This window comes from Microplitis demolitor, chromosome 2 (genome assembly GCF_026212275.2).
Source record: "Microplitis demolitor isolate Queensland-Clemson2020A chromosome 2, iyMicDemo2.1a, whole genome shotgun sequence".
NCBI classification, from domain to species: domain Eukaryota; kingdom Metazoa; phylum Arthropoda; class Insecta; order Hymenoptera; family Braconidae; genus Microplitis; species Microplitis demolitor.
In genome coordinates this window covers 20,109,466-20,131,501 of record NC_068546.1, presented here as the reverse complement: position 1 = coordinate 20,131,501, position 22,036 = coordinate 20,109,466, and the positions used below count along the sequence as shown (strand labels likewise).

The following is a 22,036-nucleotide window of genomic DNA, read 5'->3' as shown; positions in this document are numbered from 1 at the left end:
GGTGGCGGTAAATTTAAATTCAATTTAAAACCGCGCAAATTTAAATTCCGTTTCATAACCTTTAAATATTTAGTTTTAATGGCAATGACGTCATGACACTTGTTGGAATTTTTAATCACAGTATTGTTATATATTTATTTAATTGTTATTTGTACTATTATTAGTTTATTTATTTAGAAAATGGCAGATATGTCAGCGGTACCACTCATTGCATTATCTTCAGAATCAAAATTTTTATTATCAACTCTATTAAATCCTATTAAATGTATTCCTACTGACGATGGATATCCAAGGTTAGTTATATAGAAATATATATATATTTTTAATAAATAAAATTGATAAATTGTGATTTTGTAATCAATATTTGTTTTACTTTTTCAGAGATTGGCGAGGAATTGCTGATTTATTTTCATTTGGCGGTGAATTAATACCAGCGATAGCTTCTAATCCAGATCCAATATCATTTATTCTAGATGTTGTGACTAAAAAAAATCCAAAAACTGTCATAAAAGATCTACAAATTGTATTAGAAAAAATAGAACGTTGGGATGTTGTCGATGATACTCAGCCAGTATTTGGTAGTTTAAAGAGACAGTTAATTAATCAGTTGTTTTATTTTTTTTTTTTTTTTTTTTTTTTTTTTTTTTTTAATATTTTTATGTGTCACTGTAACTTCAAGCAGAATTTATCATCGAATTCCCTTCAATTTTATGAGAATAATAATAATTTTTTTAACAGTTAAAGATGCTCAAAAATATTATGACCATATGGAGAGAAATGAAACGTCTGCTGAAATGACTGATAATAATATTGACAGCAAAATGTTGACTGTTGATGATCTATATAGAGTCAAAGCTGGTTTATCAATGCAGCGATACGATGCATTTTTACTTTTTGCTGATGAGGATACTAATTTTGTTGAACAAATTATTGAATATTTAGAACAAAAACATAATCTCAAGGTAGTTTGAATTAATTTATAATTCTTTTGTTCCGATGTAATCCCACATGGATTTTTTTAAACAGATACTATTTTTCACGACCTGCACTTGAAAGTTTAAATTTCTGCCTCTGTTTATAGGAAGAATAACACAATTTTTCACCATACCTGCACTGGAAGTTTAAATTCCTGGCAGGAAATTACACACACGGGTTTGAATGTCCTACTTTCCTTCCTCGGTGTGTAATACATTCTTCCCTATATAAATTCATACACTCCTATATTAAGTCCTATTGATTCTTACATAAATCCATACTTTTCTATATGGATTTCCATGAGTTCCGATGTAATCCCACATTGATTTGTTGATAGGATACATATAATATCGTTTATACTGAGACATTTCAGTCTGGAGATATTTTTTAAATGTTTTTGCTGAGATTTTTTCTTCGAGACGTAATTTCTGAGATTAAATGAGGGAGAGCTGAGTAAAAGTGCGCGGATGATCCGAATAGGCTCACTCTACTCTATCACGTTATTATTATTTGAACAATAATTATATTACATATTTTAATTACAGCTTTGTATCAAAGACAGAGATTTAATAAGCGGAATAACATTTGAACATACGGCAATAATGAAATTAATATCTGAACGCTGCAATAGATTAATTGTTGTACTATCTCCCAATTTTATAAAAAGTACTGCCAATGAATTTTTTTTAAATTATGCTCAAGCTATTGGTATAGGTAAGAAATTTAAATTATTTATCAGATTAATAAATATTAAATAAATTATTTTATTTTTCATTATTTAACAGAACAAAATCATCGAAAAATAATACCATGTTTGTACCAACAATGTGAATTACCTCCTCAATTAAAATATACTTTACTCCTTGATTACAACAGATCTAAACTCTATGACTTCTGGGGAAGACTAAAAGATTCTGTTAGAACAGTAGCTAATGATACTCTTAAAAAGTACCTAAAGAACTAGTTAATTATCTGTTAACATATGAATTAATAATCAGTTAATTAACTGTATTTAATTTATTTCAGTGATTCAGTGGATACGAAGTGTGAAGACGTAAAAATAAACCTACCAGAAGTTCCAAGTACTTCGACTTTGTCATTAAATTCTGAAATGACTCCCACGACTTCGAAAGAAACATCTACAGGAGTTGCAAAGACTAAATCAAAATTGCTTTCTTGGACGAAGAAAAATTTAAGCCCCAAGTCGGCTCCGCCTACAAATTTATCGTCTGATGACAGTCAGAATGATTTAATTAAAAAACTTCCTTCGTTAGAAGGTTTAGACAGCCTAGAATCTTCATCGATTTCGATGGAAAAAACTTCAAAGAAAGTTAAAAAACACAAAAGTATAAAAGCTTGTGCTAAAAAAATAAAATCATTTGTCATTAAATCTTGACAAGTTACAAAAAATATACAATTAAAACTGTGATATCTGAAAAAATATATATACATGTATATATATTTGATAAATATTTTTATCAGTTTATTTTTACAAATGAAAAAATTTTAATCGAAATTATTTTTGTGGTATCGATGAATAAATAAAATGAGTAAATGTATCAGACATTAGATAAATTTTAAATAATTAATGAAATGAAATTTTTAAAAAATGGGCATTTACGAAATTTAAAAATTAATAAGTGTATTTTTTATAAATATTATTTTTTGGATTATTTATAATTTTAAATTTGTCTGATGTCTGCTACTTCACGTTCGTTAAATAAAAACTCATATTTAATTAAAACAATTTGTATTAATTAGAAAATAATTGTTATGTCTACATAATTACATTATTTAACAACTAGAGGATTGTACACGATGGTACATACTGATCATATCCATGATCATAACCATCTGCATTGATACTTTTTTGTTTCGCAGCAAGAAATGTACCTTCGTTTTTTTTAACCATCCATTCAGGTAATGGTTCGTTCCAATCTTCTGGTGGCTTTGTACGTCTCGTCCACGTATCGTTGGCTACATGACTTTTCAAACGTTCTAATCTACGTTTCTTTACGCTTTCTACTAAATCATTCTATTTAAAAAAAAATCCAAAAATTATTAGACGTCAGCTAACTTCAATATCATGATATTTGATACATACGTAAGCAACTTCGTCCTGCTTTTTTCTCCACTTTTGACAATTCTGATAATCTCTCTTCCACTGAGTACAATCTAATTGCTCGCCATGAACATAATATTGATAAAATCTACCTCTTAATGATTTACAATCTTTATATTCTTCTTCATACATATGACAGGGTTTCAACTATAAATTAAAGACAAAAAAAGTTATAAAATAAGTGATTTATGTTAAGAAAATAATGAGACTGTGATGTTTGCATCTATTTTATATTACAATTAAATTAAATATTCAGTCATTTCGTTGGAAAAATTTTTTCCAACGGAGTAACTCAAGCAGATAGCCAATTCTACATCGTAACAGTGATCAAGCTTTGGGATGAAATACCGAGTGATATTGTAAATTCTAGCAGTTTAGAAGTCTTTAAAAACAAAGTGTTTGATTATTTCTTAAATCTAGAAAATTAGTTTGGACCTCATTCTATTCTAGGTTGAGCCTTTCTATTACAATCTTAAAATTAACAAAATCTAAAAAATTCTGGGAACTCAGGCCACGATGGTGTTCACCAGAGTAACCTGAGGTGTAACGTGATATTTAATTTTTATATTTCGTTGTACTCTGAATGAAAATCCAGAGCAATTAATCAGCCGGACATATGTCCGCAGACCGACAATCTCCAACAAAATTTGAAATTTTTTAAATTTATTCACCTTCTTATAATTTCAATGTTTTATTTTACTTCTCAAACTCTACAAAATCTTCTAGACATATTTTAATAATTATATTTTATTGACAAATAACTTGTTTATAAAAATTACAAAATTGTCTGGTCTGCTACTTTCAGTATCAAGTAATTAAACAAATTGTAATTGATATTACTTGAAAATTTAAATTTATATATTTTCATTTAAAAAAAGCGCGAAAATATAATTATTTGTTTATTCATTTTAATTTGATACTCCGAAATTATGAACATGAAATTTTTTTTAAATTTTGAAATTAAATATTTATATTTTTTATCAAGTAGACAGCAGTAATTAAACAAATGAATTTTAAAAAGTTAATAATTATATTAAAAATTTTTTATGTCAGTATAATATTTAAATAAATATAATAGTATATTTTTAAAGGTTATAAAAATCATTACCATCCATTCTCCATCCCAAATTTTCGCTTCTGTATTTTCATTTTTGCTTTCGTTTTTCACAACTTTTTCAACAACTTTTTTCTCCGGTTCTTTTTTTATTACTGTTACAGGTTCATCCCATTTCGGGAGTTTATACCCACTCATTATTTATTATTATAAACAATACTGTACTCCTACAACAATTGAACTTATATTCTGATGATGTAATGGTTTAAAAAACTCTAATACCAGCGATAGAGTTCAAGTCTATTTTTTACAAAAATCAATTTAAAAATTCAAATAATTTTTTTTGTGACAGTCAAAATTAAAGTATCATATATTTTTAAAAATATTTAATTAACCGAATTGTATGCAAGTATAGGTATTTCTATGTATAATATATATATATATAAATATATATATATATATATATATATATTTAAAAGTAAAAATTATTGTTATTATTTAGACTTGCAGTTTTTCAAACCGGTTCCACTGTCGCTCAAAATAAAAAAGGATTTATAATAATAAATTAATGATAAACTTTGTAAAAATTTATATCAAAAGGTATTTATATATTTAATCTATAGAAATATATATAAAAAGTAAGTAATTAATTTGATTTTATGTAAATATTATAAAAAACAAACAATGACACAATAACTAACCTTGAAAAAATGATTTTATTTTATTTCGACGCAAAAATTTTTATTTTAAAATTTAATTGATATAAATATGTAATTGATAGATTTTATGTTAATGTACAAATAAACTACTGATTTTAAATTAAGAATCTGGACAATGGCACTTGACATTTATTTATAGAACAATATTACTCTGTAAATTTATATCACTGAAAACACATCTGTAAAAAACTTGACACAAGTGATGACAAAAAGTAAATTACAAATAATTGTCAAATCAGTTATCATCTAAAAGATGTTTAATTGACATGACTTTTTTTAGGACGAAAAAGAAGACAAATTTTCTATGACTCAGGACCAGTACTTGAATGTCTTATTTATATAAAAATGGCTTTGAGAAAAAAAAAATTGGTTGTACTTTTAAAAGACATTTTTATGACATCTTAAAGTTGTCTCTGTGCTACCTGGGTACTCAAGAACTATGTAGATTTTGATGTACTTGAAGACGAGAACGTATTTCGCTTAACGAAGATAAAAAAAATTTGGTATCAGGCGTCTTCATCCCCGGACAAAATATCCCTGATAAAAAATTCTCAAATAAAAGATCTCCAGACAAATTATCCCCGTGACAAAATGTCTCCATGATAAAATATCCTTGGCAATCGAAAAAAAACAGTTTATAAAAAAATAGACTGGAAAAAAAATTTCCACGACATCGGTAAAAAAAAGGCACAGCATGATAACAAGCATATGTGTTGGTCTATTTTCGAAAAAACACAAACAAAATTAAATAATTATAAATTTTACATTAGTAAAAAAAAAAGAACATTCATAAACAGTTAAACCAGCAGACTATCCCGAGAACTTTTGTTAGTTTTATTAGTTTTAAATATTAATTAAATAATTATGGTGATATTTTGTCATATGGATAATTTGTCTGGGGATGAAGACGCATGGAACCAAAAATTTATGTAATTTTACTGATTAAATATGACTCGGCTGGCATACTAGTACCTGTGCGAAACATTTCAGAAAGATCCAGAAGATTTTTTTCTATACATTTCATTTTCTCATTTTCGTTTCGCGAAAAAGGTTCCAATCTTCATGTACATAGATTTTATACAAGAGCTCTAGCAAAATGTAATCTGTTATTACTGAGATGTACACTGTTTAGAAAATTTATAATCCTTGTTAGATTTTTAGTGGGGAAAATTTCACATAGAGAAAAATAGAATCGTTCTCTGACATTCAAGTAAAAATAATCTGTTTAAATATCGCAGAATCTATAAAAATATAAATTATAAATAATGAATTTAATTAAAATAAATGAATAGGATCCTGATACTTAAAAATTTATTGCAGTAATTGACTACTTAGATAATTACTGTTAACACAAATTTATTATGATTAATAATAGTAATTTTTTAAATTTATTTTAATTTTTATAAATTTAATTGCAGGTTTTGATTTTTAAAAAATGAGTTCTCGATTTTTTCGTGACGATGGTCGACATTTCAAGAATGAATTCGAAGATTATTCACCAACGACTGCAGATAGTATTGTTGATATTAATAAAAATGATGTATGAAAATTTTTAAAACTATTACATTATCAAAATTTAAATTGTGCCTGTAAAAATTAATATATAATAGACTGTAACAAATTGGAAGTGATTACGGATTTTATTCAAATTCGAATTCACTCAGACTTCCGGTTTAAAAAAATCGATCTGCATACGGAGTAAATAAGGAGTTTGTTTTTTCAGCTGAGTGATTTCGGAGTAATTTAGATTTTATTTAAATCCGCATTTACTCCGATTCGGAGTTTTAATACTAGAATAAACTCCTTTTATGAGTGAAGTCCACTTTGAACCGGAGTTTAAAAATTATAAGAAACCCCCCTTCGGAGTAAATTTTACTCCAAGGGTATTAAATAAGTAAACAGTTATCCACTCCGCATTTACTTCTGATTTAATCGGTTTTCACTTCGCAAATTTTTTACTGAGTAGTTAAAAATTGAAAAAAAAAATTTTGACATCTAAAAGGGCATGTACACTGTGAAAAATTAGGAGTAAATTCGGAGGGATTATGGATTTTATTTAAATTCGAATTTACGCAGAGTTCCGGAGTTTAAAAAAAATTCACTCTGATTCGAAGTTTTGATATAAAAATTAACTCTCTGTAGGAGTGAATTTAACTCCGAACTAGATTTTTAACATTAAATTGAATTCTCCTTCGGTGTGAATTTCACTCAAAGAAATTCAAATAAATAACCAGTCATCCTGTCCACATTTACTCCAGATTTACTCCTTAACTTTTGTACAGTTCCAACTGTTTAATTAAATAAAAAATAAATAAAATAAATTTTACAGATTCATGATGAGTTCAAAGAAACATTAAAAGAAAAAATAATTATAATGTTAAATCATTTGAATAACAATAAAAAACAATGGATCAATCAAGATGATTCTTCAATTTATACCGGGAACACTGGAATTGCATATCTGTATTATTTTTACGGTACAAGATTTAATGAGGAGACTTACATAAAAGTAATTAACCCAGTCTATTAAAATAAGCTATTAATAATCGATAATTGATTACTCAATAACATATTTATAAATAAATTATTCAACAGAGAGCTTTAGAATTAATCGACAGACAAGGTAGCTCTAGAAGCAAACGGGACATAACATTTTTAATTGGCGAAGCTGGAAGATTAGCACTCGGTGCTGTTATTTTTAAGTCACTAAATGATGAAGCGCAGTCTGAATCCATGATTACAAAGTTAATATTTTATTATAATCTATAATTATCATCTAATTTTGGAAGTTCTATAATAGATCCAATATTTTATGTAATGACTTTAGATTGCTTGCGTTGTTTAATAATGCAACGAAAAGTTCATACGACGAATTATTGTACGGACGTGCTGGTTATCTCTACGCGCTTCTCTTTGTCAACAAACATATTCCCAATTCAATTGACGATGACGTAATAAAGAAAATTATTTATTGCATGTTGACAACTGGCAAAGATTACGCTAAGTCGCGCAAATATAGTACGCCTTTAATGTACATTTGGCATGACTCGGAATATCTTGGTGGTGCCCATGGTCTTGCAGGAATTCTTTACATACTTTTACAAGTGAGCTTCAATTAAATAATATTAATTTATTTAATAATAGACTGAGTTATTCATGCCGGGTTCCGGAAATTTTATTTCATACTTCTTCATTAAGAGGGGAAAGAGGTCTGAGATACAAAAAAAAAAGCGGATATTTTTGTGATTTTTTTTTCAGAGTACCTTCTTTATTAAAATTCTCAAAATTTTTGACATTATTAAGCATTATTTCAAGAATATTATCCTAAATTTTCGTAAAAAAATATTGAAAATAAGCCAGTGGTAGTGGGGAGAGACGAGTCAAAAAAAAAGTCTCCATGCCGTAGGCTGGATAACTCATGACTGCTTCATCTGAAATTAAATGTATTATAATTATGTATGAAAGAAATCTTTTTGGTTTTTTGATTTCCGATGAAACAGTCATGAGTTATCCTGCCGACGTGGAGACTTTTTTTTAAAGTGACTCGTCTCTCCCCACTACCACCGGCTCATTTCTCAATATTTTTTTATGAAAATTTAGGAAAACATTCTTGGAATGATGCTTAATAATGTCACAAATTTTGAAAATTTTAATAAAGAAGATACTCTGAAAAAAAAAAATCACAAAAATATCCTTTTTTTTTTGTATTTCAGATCTCTTTGCCCCTTAATTAAAATAAAGTATTTAATGTTCACAAATAGAGCAGTGGCCACAAATGCTACTTCTATCCTACATAAATATCAATAAAAATATTTAATGTATTTTTAGGCACGACAATATTTAACACACGAACAATTAAAAAATGACATTGAACCGTCAATTGATTATTTAGTCTCATTAAAGTATCCTACTGGAAATTTTCCCTCATCCGTTGGTGGCAGTTCAGACAAACTTGTTCACTGGTGTCATGGAGCTCCATCCATGACGATGCTCTTTGCTTTAGCTCACGAGGTTCATCATATCATTGTTATTTAATTAATTTTTCTTATTATATATTTTTTTTTCCTACATATTCAATTTATTTTTAGATTTTTGGTCGCCAAGATTACCTAGAAATAGCTAAAGATTGCGGCGAAGTTGTTTGGTGTCGGGGATTATTGAAAAAAGGCAGTGGAATTTGCCACGGTGTGTCAGGAAATGCTTACACATTTTTATGTCTTTATCAAAAGACGAAGGTAATTTTTAAACAAATTATGATAACTGACTATTTTTTATTTTTATCTTGACGTTTATTCAACTTTTAAATTTACTTTATTTGCATTACGTAACCTTTGATAGGAATTGAAACATCTTTATCGTGCTTGTAAGTTTGCTGAGTGGTGTTTCGATTACGAAAAACATCAAGCTCGTATTCCCGATCGTCCGTACTCGTTATTTGAAGGTAAAGATTAATTAATAAATTTAATAAATTAATTACTATTCTTAATAAATAATTTTTTTCTAGGTCTCGCTGGAATTATTTACTACTTAATTGATCTCACTGTTCCATCGTCAGCTAAATTTCCTGGTTACGATCTCTAAAATAATAATTTATTATAATTTATTACTCATTACGTATTTTTAATATTTTTTTAATGACGTAGAATTAATTTTTATCTTTAACTTTGAACTTTCATAAAAAAAAAGAAGATATCGTTTAGAGTAACAGAGGTTTAAATTTATTATTAAATTATCAGAGTCTCAGTTAAGTAGAGTAATAACGTAACCAAAACTTCCATACAAGTTAACTATAAATAATAAATTAAATAATTAAGCACAAATAGACGAGTAACTTTGTTAATTATGTCTTCGGAGATTAAAGCTTTTGTATCACAGCGTACTGTTCTTGATGATGAAGTTTCACCAGCGATTGTCGTTGTTTTAAATGAAAAAATTCATGAAGTAATTTGTGGTGATATTAATGAAAAAATTAAACATGTTAAGAATGTGAGTTTTTGTTTATTTTTTTCTAATACCAGCATCGAAACTTAAAGTTTCAGTGTCTACTAAGCTAATTTCAGTCCAATGTCGAGGACAAATAGGGAATGTGTAAAAAAAAAAATATAAATGCCTTTAGGCAGCAGGCAGAATAAATTTATTGTATCCCTTGGGAAGAATTAATACGTTACACACGAAGGGAGGAAAGTAGGACATTCAAACCCATGTGTGTAATTTTCTGCCAGGAATTTAAACTTCCGGTGTAGGTATGGTGAAAAAATGCGCTACTCTTCCTATGAACAGAGGCAGAAATTTAAACTTTCAAGTGCAGGTCGTGAAAAATAGTATCCGTATAAAAAAATCCATGTGGGGTTGCATCGGAACCCGTGGGAATCCATATAGAAAAGTATGGATTTATGTAAGAATCAATAGAAATTAATATAGGAGTGTATGGATTTATATAAAAATACATGTAGCAAACCATGGGTTTCTGGACTTATGAAAAATCTAAACAGGGAACTGTGGGTACGTTCCCATGTAGAAAACCCACATAGAAAACTGGGTACATGGATTTCTATGTAGGAACCACATAGGAAACTTTGGGTACCTGGATTCCCATATAAAAACTTGGATATATGGATTTCTTTGTGGGGAATTCGTATAAGAATCTGAGTTTCTGTATAATTATCTGGATTCCTAAAAGAAACCATATGGGAATTCATTCGAAAACGCCATATAGGAACTCTTATAGGAATTTAGTCTGGATTCCGATATGGATTTTTTTGATAGGGATGAAAGTTTCGACTGTGATTAAGTTTTGTAAAAATGAGCAAATAATAAATAGCATTTATAGTTTCTGCTTAATTATAAATTGCAAATTACAATTTACACTTACGCTCATTGATGACACCATGGGTCTTAAATTAATTCGTTTATGACTGGCTGCTGACAATGAAACTTTGAGTTCCAATGCAAATAATCATGAAAAGTTTAGTGTGTGAAAATGAAACACGATTTCAGACTGCGGGTGTTAGCCAACCACCCTGCTCTGGAATCGTTTTGTTTCATCCCTTGTCACACAATATTCTGTAATTAATAAGTATTAAATATTCCAGAAATATTCTGGAATAATAATTGAAGATTTTGGATCAAATGTTTTAATGCCTGGTCTTGTGGATTCTCACGTTCATATCGATGATCCTGGACGTACACAGTGGGAAGAATTCAAAACAGCAACAAAAGCTGCCGCTGCTGGTGGAGTTACAACAATTATTGATATGCCACTGTAAGAAATATTATTATTTTCCATAAAATATACACATATTTTCATATAAATAATTAAATTATTTATCCAGCAATTCTATACCACCGACAACGACTGTCGATAATTTGAAAGTTAAAATAAAATCCGCTGAAGGAAATGTATTTGTTGATGTTGGCTTTTGGGGTGGGGTTGTTCCTGGAAATACTGTAAGTTAATTATTATTACTTAATTAAAATTTATTTTTAATATTTGATGTAAATACTTTGTAGAATGAGTTAAAAAAAATGGTCGAAGCTGGCGTAGTTGGTTTCAAATGTTTTTTAATACCAAGCGGAACAGAAGAATTTAAACATGTTACTTTACCGGAAGTCGAAGAAGCTCTTAGAGAATTGCAAACAACTTCAGCTGTTCTTGCGGTAAAAATAATTTTTATATTACATAGGAAAATGTAATATTTTATTATTATTGTTATTAAAAATTATTGTGTAGTTTCATGCAGAATTAGAAGATAAAGTATCAGTAGAAGGAATGGATCCAACATTATACAAAACTTTTCTTCATTCACGTCCATCTAGTATGGAAGTACGTGCTATTGAAGCAGTTTCTTCGCTCTGTAAAAAATACAAGTAAGTTTTGGAGTTTAAAAAAAAATTTTCTCTTTCAATTAAAATTGAATTCAAATTACAAATAATTATTATTGTTACTATGGGCTTTTTTAGCGTACGTTGTCATATTGTCCATTTATCAGCAAGTGAAGCTCTTGATATTGTATCAGAAGCTAAGAAAAACAATGTACCGCTAACTGCAGAAACTTGTTATCATTATTTAACAATTATTGATGATGAAATTCCTAATTGTGATACTAGATTCAAATGTTGCCCGCCAATTCGCTCAAAGGAAAATCGGGTGATTTTTGTTTATTAATATTTAAATCCTCTGACGAAAATTTGAATTATTGGAAAAACTATTTCAATTTTAAGTTGTTCAAAAAAAAAAATTTATGAATAATTCGTAAAGTTTCAAATTAGTCAATTCGACTCGATACAAATAATTCATAAGTTCTAACTATTCGCACACCTCTACAAATTATGCTATTCAAAATTTTCAATCTAATATATTTTTAATGCAAAAATTTGAAGACTTTATTCAAAATAATTTTCTTAATCGAAGAAACCCAAGTTTATTTCAAGATATTTTGATCTTTTTTTTGCAGTAGTGTAAATAAATTTTTGTTTTCTTCTGTCAATAAAATGATTCCTCTGGCTAAGCATGAAATTAATGCAATAATTTATATCAATTTAAATTACTTGAAAAAAAGATCCTGAAGTTAGAAAATTAACAATTTTTGAATTTTTTTTTTCTTCAATTCAATTTTAAAAAAAATAAAAATATGCACACCTAGAAAATGTAAATAACTCCAGGTGCAATTTTTTAAAATATTTATGCATTTAAATATTTAATAGGAAAAATTATGGAAAGCTTTGGAAAATGGAGTATTGGATATGATAGTTTCAGATCATTCACCTTGTACTCAAGATCTTAAGAGTAATAATTTTATTGATGCTTGGGGTGGAATTTCTTCTTTGCAATTTGGTAAAAATAAATTAAATAATCAATTTATTGAACTTGCATTCATAATTATTTAATTATCTAGGATTGCCGATAATTTGGACAGAAGCACAGCGAAGGGAAATAAATATTTGCAAAATCGCCCGTTACATATCAACAAATCCAGCAAATTTATGTGGACTAGGCAAAATAAAAGGACGAATTTATCCAGGAATGGATGCCGATTTCGTCGTATGGGACCCTGAGTCCCAGTTGATGGTAATTTGCTAATTTAAAATTAAAATAAATTTTTTTATTTTATTTTCATTTCGTAGGTACAAAAAGCGGATATATTATACAAGAATAAGGTAATCATATAAATATGTAAGTAAAAAAAATAATTTAACATAGCATTAACACTAATTAAAATTACAGATAAGTCCTTACGAAGGAAAGATATTTAATGGTCGCGTGGTATCGACAATTCTGCGTGGGAAATTCATCTACAAAAACGGTCGCATTGCTGAAAATTCAAACGGAAAACTTATTTTAAATAAACCATACTCATAAGTTTACCTTATATTTAAAAAATACAATAAAGAAACAAATATGAGGTCTTGGGTCAACACTTGTGACCTTGTCCGCGACGTAAAATATCATCATGACTCATTTTTTTCTCTACTTCCACTCTATCACAAATGACGTCATCGCACATAATCTCTGGATTAAAACAAATCTTGTAAAAGCAATAAACAAATATATCCATGTTAAAAAAAAACATATACATATACTTTATTCTCTAATCATAAAAAATTTTTTTCTCTTGAACAAATTTTCCATAAAATAAAAAATTTAACAATAATATTACACATATTTTTAATATATAAAATATACCGATGACGTCACCCGATGACGTCAACATACATTATATTTAAAAACATATATTTAAATATGTTAATTTTTAAATATAATTCAAACTGAAACAAAGTCATTTATTTTACAATTTTAAATTCAAATTCTATTGACTTAAAATAAAGATTTTAATTATTTTTAAATTTAAAAAAAGTAAAACCTATAGATTTCTTTTTTTAAAATTACAAATACATAAACGATAAACGCTAATCTCTTTTAAGAATGTAGAGACTTTTTTTTATCTTCTTTACATACTTAGTATATATATACATATATATGTCCCCTCTTTTACAATGATATATCTTACTCACTCTTGTTCATACAATTATAAGGTTCATTTAAAATATGTATATATATATATATATATATATATATATATATATATATATAGATATAGTATAGAATATACTCTTACTCACTCATACAATTGGAATGGGCAGGCGCCATTTTGATGGTGACGCGCGTATTGGAGATCGCGGTCTCTCCAACCAGTGACGAAGCCACTGGAGTTTTGACGTGGCTGCTACGTACCTGCCCGCTTGCCCACTCGTATTGCAGCAAAGTTGGTGACGAGAAATACGTAACTGGTAAGTACATACACCAGCTGGAGAATAATAACAAGGAGGCATGGACCGTAGCGAAGAGGTGGTGGATGGTACGTTTAGTTTTTAATTTAAACGCCACACAATTCATATTTTAATATATAATACATATTTAGTGATACATAATTGATTATTTTATTTTTCAATCACTTATGTGTGTGTGTTTCTTAAGGGTATACATCATCACCGTAGGCATTTTTATACAATCCGTCGATGTTAACCAGAATCTCATTGAAAAATATGGCGCCTGTACTGAGATTCTGTTTTTGTTTTTTATAAATAATTAACAACAAACAAACAAATGAACAATAAAACAATAAGTTTTTTAAATTTAAATAAATATAAATGTGCATATTTCAATTGAAATTGAGGTCATTTGAATTGTGTTGATGTTGTGATGGAAATAGTATTTATTTATTTCAAAAAATATAAGAATATTTTTAAAAAAGTATCATCCACCTCTTCGTTATTGTCCAGTTGCGATGTTTATCCACTGGGATTTGTCTATTTATATTATTGATGGTGAACAAAATTAAAAACATTTTATATTGTGTGTGTTAAATTTTATTTTTAGAACTGCTTATGTAAATGACGCAGTTGTTGCAGTGCCATGTGAATGGCGGGAAAATTTTAAATCGTTTATTTAAATAATACAAGTGAATTTAATATTTTAAATAATTACTATTATTCACTTTTAAATTTATTTAAAATTGATGCTGACTTTTAAAACTATATATTAATTTTTTTAGGGCTATTAGTCCCCAGGATATGGAAAGTATGGTCGAAGAAAACGGATCAGCCGTTGACCCATTGTCGCCGGATTCACACAGTGGTGATTCGGCTCCAGCAATCGCTACCTCGGTACAATCATTGAGTAGATCTCAACAGCAAACACATCATCTGGTAGCCTCCACCAGCATTGTGCATCTGACATTACCCACGTCGGGGACAACTCAGGTACAGACAGGATTTGTTTAGATAAACATCCTGTGTACCTATGCTCCACGTTCTTTTTTTTTTAACTTAAGGTAAAAGATCTAGTACCTGATCAGGTCACTAGTACCTGATCACTCCATGAATTTGTATATTTATATTTAGTAAAATTTAATAAATATATGAATGGTAGGGTACTAGTTTCCTGATCGGTACTGGGTCTTTTACCTTAATGTCCATTGTATTTTCCCGCACATTTTTGCTTATTATGCTTTTTTTTTGCACTTAGAACAATGCAGAATGCTGGTTTTGGTTTACGATTACTTTTAATTTATTTAATTGAGATTTATTGTTATTAACTTTTATGTCAATCGTCAAGTTTTTAGATACCGAAAATTTTATTGTTAAAATAATTTTTTTTTTTTTACTAAACAATTTATAGAAAAGTAATACACAGAAAAAAAATTCTCGACTGAAAGTAAACATGCATTGTGTAATAAGGGATGAAACAAAAAGATTTCAGACCAGGGTGAAGTAGGCTGACATCACCCGTAGTCTGAAATTGTGTTCCATCCTGAGTTACACTAGATTTTCCATGGTTATCTGCATTGGAATTTAAAGTTTCATTGTTAGAAGTCAATCAGAATAAAATTAATTTAAGACCAATAGTGTCATCAACTATTAGTACAAGCGTTAAATGTCATTTGCAATTTATAATTAAGCAGAAACTAAATATTATTTATTATTCATTCTAATTCTTACAAAACTTAATCACAGAACTGTCATTTATGTAAATAATACTAATGGTCTAAAATTAACATTAAACATTGACAAGTATCGTAGTTTAAATTGCAAAAGCATTCAGTGAGCGGGCAGAAACATTGTTTGTTCTCATGGGACGAAACAAGTTTGTTTCTGCCCGTTGATTAAAGGTATTTACAATTTACGCGTTTGCTAATATTAATTCGCGGCTTTGGACTGAAATTATCTTGTTTCGACTGACTGTAGAGACATTGAAACTTTAAGTTTCGATCCTGGTATCATGAAAAATTTTTTTTCTATACTTTTATCGGCTAGAGTTTTCCCAATAGACGCATTTAATTCCCAAAAAACTACAATCATTCAATCAATGCCATAGTTTTGATCAGGATCGCGTTCTAAAAAATTCTATAGAAAGTCGATACTCTGTTAGATAAATGTTGACCATTATTAGACATTTGACTTATATTTTCAACCCTTAGTGTGTAAAATACGATGCTGATATCGTGAAAAATAAATCATTTTTTTTTTAAATTTAAAATATCAAATCTTGACAGTTTGATTTTGACATAAAAGTTAATTATAAATGACTAAATATTAATTAAAATTATTTTGCTTGTCAGGTACAATCAGTTATTCAACCAAATCATCAATCTGTGATCCAGAGTGCTACTAATATACAACCGGTAGCTATTTCAAAAGGAAATGTTATACTCGTTAGTAAACCGAATTCTGTTATACAATCAGCGCAAGGGAGTTTACAAACATTACAGGTAATCTATTTTAATATTTTAAAATAGTTAAGCGTAAATTTATAGTTACTCAGAAAAAAAGGATTTCTTGTCACAAAAAATTTTTACTCGCTCCAAAAAAATTCTTAAACCAATAAATTTTTTCTAGTCATAAAAAATTTTTTGTCTTCAATTCATAATACAGTCAGACCTCGTTATAAGACTATCATTCTATTTTTTTTCTGAACCATGTATCCCGATAGTTTGAGAGAGAAACTTAGTCTTATAACGAGGTCCTACTGTTCAAAACATTTCTCAGGTCAAGTAAAAATTTTCTTGGGGCGAGTATAAATTTTTTCAAGTGACAAATAAATTTTTGAGCCAAGAAATTTTTCCAGTCATATAAAATTTTTGTCTTCAATTCATAATAAAAAAAATTTCTTGCGCTAAAAAATCCTTTTTTTCTGTGTAATAAATAATTTAATTGATCGTAAGATTATTAATTTTATAAGTAGTGTATTTTAAAAATAATAAAAACAAATTATTTTGTCCAGGTTGTCGAAACAGCCAGTGATGACAGTTTTTCAGATGAAGAGTCACCTAAAAAACGACGAGATTTGCTGACAAGAAGAGCTTCGTATCGCAAAATCCTAAACGATTTAAGTGCCAGTGAAATAGCCGGTAATTAGTATTCTTATTTTATTACATACTATTATTATTTTCTAAAACTCATCTAAACTTCTTATCGCTTTTTTAAAAAGTTATCTATGTTATCAATGAATTATTTAATTACTTTACTTTTTCTACACTTGTAAATTAACTAAACGACGTAAATATAATAACGTGTGGTTATATTAATAAGTATAATGAGAGATTAACACGTAACAGGTATTTACTGTTGCGGCAACAGTGAATCACGATTCGTCGTAATGTAAATTTATTATTTAAAAAACTATCTAAACATAATAGTGCATGTCAGTCATACGACAGAATCCTTTTTTCCAGAATCCTTGTAAATTTATAATAACTTCAATGTAAATAAAATAAATGTAATTAAAAATAAGACTTTGAGGTTTAATCAAACGATAAAAAAAAAGAACAATGACGATGCCACACCAAGCCGTGTAGATAATATTGTGCATGATTTTACGCTTAAAGTCTCCATTATCGCACCATTACAGCATGCATCATATTTAGTAGTAGCTTTTATCGACTGTTAAATCCCCTCTGTAATATATTTCATATCCCCTTATTTTTAAAAACCTCTTTCCTTTAACACACTCGACACTGCACACTTTTAATTCATACTAATTCAAACTAAGGGTGGCCACAAACCGGGAAATATGAAAATGTCAGGGAATTTCAAAAAGTATACGGAAATTTGCGACGGAAATTTAAAAATTTTTAAAAAATACATTAGTCAAAAAATTAAGACATATTTAAAAAATTGTAAATTTTTAAGTGATTTTCTCCAGGATGTAACTCGAAGGGAGATGGTCGTAAATAAAAACAAAAAAGACAAATTGTAGCTTCAAGTGTCTAGTTTTCTGATCTGGTCTTTAAATTTTTTATTATGCACGGGCGGGAGTAATCGTAAGAAAACCACCGAAAAAAAAATTTTGAAAATTTTTGCTCGTCTTAAAAGCGGTTCACGGACTTCAATAAATTTGTTTCGATAATTATGATTGATTTTTGATTACTCCGGAATCGTGTATGATAAAAAAATTTGAAGACCAGATCAGAAAACTAGATACTTGGAGCTACAATTTGTCTTTTTTGTTTTTGTTGTACGAGCATTTTCCTTCGAGTTACAACCTGGGGAAAATCACTTAAAAATTTACATTTTTTTAATATCCCTAATTTTTGTGACTAGTGTGAAACACATCAGATTTAATTATTGGCAATGAAAACAAAAACTTTGAATATCAATGCTACGAATTGAATTTCTGAATCAAGGAAAAATGTGAAAAACTTTACTATAAAATCGGGAAATAGGGAATTTTTAAATTATTTCTTTGTAGCCACCCTGGCGCTAATCCTCCAAATAAAAAAATTTTTTTTTAAAACCCGTACACTTGCATCTGCTTGTCTTGCGTGTATGATCTGACTGCACGAACTTACCATTTAAAAAAAAAATAAAAAACTAAACATTCGTGAGGACACTGACCGCAATAGCGAATACTGCTATCGATATTCCGTGTAATTAAAATTTATTAGAACTTGATATGTACAAAGAACAAGATCATGATGACGATGATGTTGATGATGATGATGATGGATTTAAATTTAAAAAAAATAATCCGAGTCTGTTGATTCGGTGTTACAGCGGGTCCTTTGCCTCCCCTTGAATCCTCCCTAGAGTGTGATTCTAACGTGGACAGTGACATGTCTTCTCATTCACTGCAATACCAAACAGGTTGGTTTATACTTTACTCTAAACTCAATTATCAATAAATCTATTTATTATTTATTTATTTTATTAATTATTCATTGATTTATTAATTAATTATAATCATAAACTAAATTGTTGTTTATTAAATGATTAATGCTTATCCTACCTAACTCCTCTCCGTTAATTAATTAATCTAGGTTGTCCTGTCCCTGTGTAATACTGCCGTTTCCTCTGTTCTGCTTGGTATGGCATCTACGGTAATCCGCGAATCAAATTGATTCTATCAATTGATTGATTAAATTTTAAAAAAACGCGATGTATTTATGAGATGTTTCATTCAACGCGTAAATATTTTTATGTGGGGGCATTATTTTTTGTTGTTGCTGCTGTAAAAGATAAAAAAGTAAATATTTTACAGTAATACCGGCGGGAACAATACAAATAGCTACCCAGGGGGAGGGTGTGCCAGGGCTTCATACGCTGACAATGAGCAATGCAACAACGGCAGGAGGTACAATAGTGCAGTATGCACAGGGCCAGGATACACAATTTTTTGTCCCAGGTGTGTCCCTTTTTCTTCTTAAGCTTCTTTATTATTTTATTTCTTTTCTTATTCATTTTCTCTTTTTCTGTCTTTCATTCTTACGTTCAATTATTTAAACCCTTAGAAAAAAAATAAAAAATTGTCTGTAAAAATCTACAGACAAATAATTATTTGAGTTAATTATTTTCAAAAAGTACATCCTTCTGCAATGTTACAGAGTATACAGGCCACGGTGTTGTTGTTGAAGATGCAGCCAGGAAACGGGAGATGAGGTTGCAGAAAAATAGGTAAGTAATAAAAAAAATGATTTGTTATTAAGGGACCGCTAGTGTAACCGCCTGAAAAAGATTTTTGGGAATTTTTTTGAAGAAAACTACTGCGAGGAATCTTCTAATAAATATATGATTAAATTTTTTGACCAAAAAATTAAAAACTCAGCGAGTTGTTCGCAATCTCTCAAGGCTCCCAAAAAAAGTCCTACTGCAGTGATTGCGGCTTTCGCAGTGCAGGAAATAAAAACCAAAAAGTTTATTAAACTAGATGGTATTTTCTGTACCATGACCCTCGATCGAAAAGAAAAATTTTAATTTTAATAATGGCGGGGTTTTTAAATAAAAAATTTCAAATTTCGCGCGAAAATTTGATGATTTTTGGTCTGGCAAAATTACATTTTCTATTCGATTGGAAAACTGGAGGTTCATGGTATGGAGAAACATTAAAGAAGCTGCAATAAGAATCGAATCGATCGATGATTTGTCTTCGAGCTATCTGCAGCAGTTTTTTAAAATTTAGTTTCGGGAACCGATGACCGACTGCTCTTCACGAGGCTGTAAAAATATTTGCAGGAACTGCAAAAAATAATTGATTTTTTTCGAAATATCACACTAGTGGTCCCTCTTAAGACCTTTCTCCGACAGTACCCGCCACTTTTTAAAAATTTTCAGTGCCAGTTTTCAAATTTTTAAAAATCATGTCAATTTTATAATTTGAATTTTCAAATTTTGTAGACTAAAATTGACTAAAAAATATTTCATTTTACTCCTAATTGATAACAACTGTGATTTTTTTTTAATTTCATATCTCCAAAAATTACAATAGTTCTTTTTTCAACAGATGCTTTAATTTTTTTTAATTAATTAATAAAATTTTTAAAAAGTGGAGGCAGTGATAATTTAAAATAAGTAATAAAAATAATAAAAATTTAACAGAGAAGCGGCGCGTGAATGTCGAAGAAAAAAAAAAGAATATATTAAGTGTCTGGAAAACAGAGTAGCTGTATTAGAAAACAGAAACCAAACGCTCATTGACGAGCTTAAAACACTGAAAGAATTGTATCAGCATCAGCAGAAAGCTGAATGAGATTCGAAATTTGTAATTATTATTTTACGGGTGTCTTTTTAAACAGACCAATCAACAATCATTGACACCGTCTACATTAACAACGCAAGTTGTCTTATTTTTAATCGGTGGAAATGATAAATCCAACTCAACTCTATTTAAAAGTGGTTTGTTTAATCTTAAATAAAATATATATTTATTAATATATATTTATATTTAGATTTAAAAAAGTATAATAAATAAACAACAAATGTTATTATTTAAATCACTGAACAAAACCGTTCTCTTATACATAGGTGTCTGTATCATATTGTATTTATGTATTGAAGTATGATGATTCTGATGATAATAATAATAATAATAGTAATAATAATGATAGTAATTATTATTATTATTAAAAAAATATTTGTAATGATTAAGATGAATGAAAGGATTGTAAAACTTGCGGTGACTTAAGCAAGAAGCCAAAGGTTTTGTTCACGAGGAGCAAACGATTTAAAAAAAAACGGAAATTTCTAATCTTATATTTTTGTTTTTAATTTTTTTTTTAACGAATTTATACATAAATTTATATGTAATTGAATTTAATTTAAAAAATTATTTTTTTGAATACTGGAAAATTAGAAGGAGAAATTTTACATGATTAGATACTTTTTAATTAATTAATTAATTAATTGATATTTTATTTTATTATTTTTATTGTGCAATTGGTTTAAATTATACAGAAATTTTCCGTTACAATCACAATTTTTATCGTACTCTTGGAAATGAAAATAAAAAAAATACAACGGTGGTAATTTTAAATCACTATTGTAAAAAATATATAAATATAAAATTGTAATATAAGATTTAAAAAAAAAAAAGAAATAATAAAACATCAGGAGTGCCTTTAAGATTGAAGTATATACATATATGTTCGTACATAAAATATATGTGTATAAAATATTTAATTAATGATTATAATTAAATATATAAATATTAAAAAAATTAAAAATGAAAAGAATTTAATGAATAAAATTTGTTAGTACTCGGATTAAGTAGATAAAAAAATATTTTCAGTTGAACGTACGTGATTGGTAGACTTTATATTTGTAATAAACAACAAGTGAATGTTTTTTTTTTTTATGAACAAAAGATAATTATTAAATAATGTTAACTCTGCAATT

The 22,036-nt window shown here is 28.3% G+C and overlaps 5 protein-coding genes across 17 annotated transcripts; 4 read left to right on the top strand and 1 right to left on the bottom strand.

The window, feature by feature from the left end:
* The first annotated feature begins 34 nt into the window (after nucleotides 1–34).
* Nucleotides 35–2,634, top strand: LOC103571646 (myeloid differentiation primary response protein MyD88). Its single transcript, XM_008549881.3, has 6 exons — nucleotides 35–293; nucleotides 382–578; nucleotides 739–962; nucleotides 1,521–1,689; nucleotides 1,761–1,923; nucleotides 2,002–2,634. Exons 1-6 carry the CDS (start codon nucleotides 181–183, stop codon nucleotides 2,369–2,371), a joined length of 1,236 nt encoding a protein of 411 aa, XP_008548103.1. The 5' UTR covers nucleotides 35–180; the 3' UTR covers nucleotides 2,372–2,634.
* Nucleotides 2,635–2,691: 57 nt separating this feature from the next.
* LOC103571624 (uncharacterized) lies at nucleotides 2,692–4,364 on the bottom strand. Its single transcript, XM_008549838.3, has 3 exons — nucleotides 4,206–4,364; nucleotides 3,080–3,244; nucleotides 2,692–3,010 (listed from the first exon to the last, which is right to left on the bottom strand). Exons 1-3 carry the CDS (start codon nucleotides 4,347–4,349, stop codon nucleotides 2,777–2,779), a joined length of 543 nt encoding a protein of 180 aa, XP_008548060.1. The 5' UTR covers nucleotides 4,350–4,364; the 3' UTR covers nucleotides 2,692–2,776.
* Nucleotides 4,365–4,474: 110 nt separating this feature from the next.
* On the top strand, nucleotides 4,475–9,460 carry LOC103571626 (glutathione S-transferase LANCL1). Its single transcript, XM_014444518.2, has 10 exons — nucleotides 4,475–4,566; nucleotides 4,654–4,751; nucleotides 6,289–6,410; nucleotides 7,200–7,379; nucleotides 7,466–7,614; nucleotides 7,698–7,974; nucleotides 8,699–8,881; nucleotides 8,959–9,105; nucleotides 9,209–9,311; nucleotides 9,375–9,460. Exons 3-10 carry the CDS (start codon nucleotides 6,306–6,308, stop codon nucleotides 9,449–9,451), a joined length of 1,221 nt encoding a protein of 406 aa, XP_014300004.1. The 5' UTR covers nucleotides 4,475–4,566; nucleotides 4,654–4,751; nucleotides 6,289–6,305; the 3' UTR covers nucleotides 9,452–9,460.
* Nucleotides 9,461–9,710: 250 nt separating this feature from the next.
* LOC103571625 (probable allantoinase 1) lies at nucleotides 9,711–13,439 on the top strand. Its single transcript, XM_014444516.2, has 10 exons — nucleotides 9,711–9,856; nucleotides 10,963–11,132; nucleotides 11,203–11,317; nucleotides 11,381–11,527; nucleotides 11,601–11,737; nucleotides 11,831–12,017; nucleotides 12,575–12,704; nucleotides 12,766–12,938; nucleotides 12,995–13,027; nucleotides 13,095–13,439. The coding sequence occupies exons 1-10, from the start codon at nucleotides 9,713–9,715 to the stop codon at nucleotides 13,227–13,229; spliced, it is 1,371 nt and encodes a 456-aa protein (XP_014300002.1). The 5' UTR covers nucleotides 9,711–9,712; the 3' UTR covers nucleotides 13,230–13,439.
* A 584-nt stretch (nucleotides 13,440–14,023) lies between these two features.
* LOC103571628 (cyclic AMP-responsive element-binding protein 1) lies at nucleotides 14,024–21,588 on the top strand. 13 transcript variants are annotated; one of them, XM_014444520.2, is made up of 9 exons: nucleotides 14,024–14,158; nucleotides 14,748–14,829; nucleotides 14,923–15,130; nucleotides 16,489–16,638; nucleotides 17,151–17,277; nucleotides 18,923–19,012; nucleotides 19,407–19,550; nucleotides 19,750–19,819; nucleotides 20,741–21,586. In XM_014444520.2, exons 3-9 carry the CDS (start codon nucleotides 14,942–14,944, stop codon nucleotides 20,889–20,891), a joined length of 921 nt encoding a protein of 306 aa, XP_014300006.1. In that variant the 5' UTR covers nucleotides 14,024–14,158; nucleotides 14,748–14,829; nucleotides 14,923–14,941; the 3' UTR covers nucleotides 20,892–21,586. The 13 variants fall into 13 exon arrangements, with proteins under 13 accessions (XP_014300006.1, XP_014300005.1, XP_053599095.1 ...); XM_053743120.1 differs by having other exon boundaries at nucleotides 14,145–14,226; nucleotides 14,346–14,829; XM_014444521.2 differs by lacking the exon at nucleotides 14,024–14,158 and adding an exon at nucleotides 14,209–14,226.
* The last annotated feature ends 448 nt before the right edge of the window (nucleotides 21,589–22,036 follow it).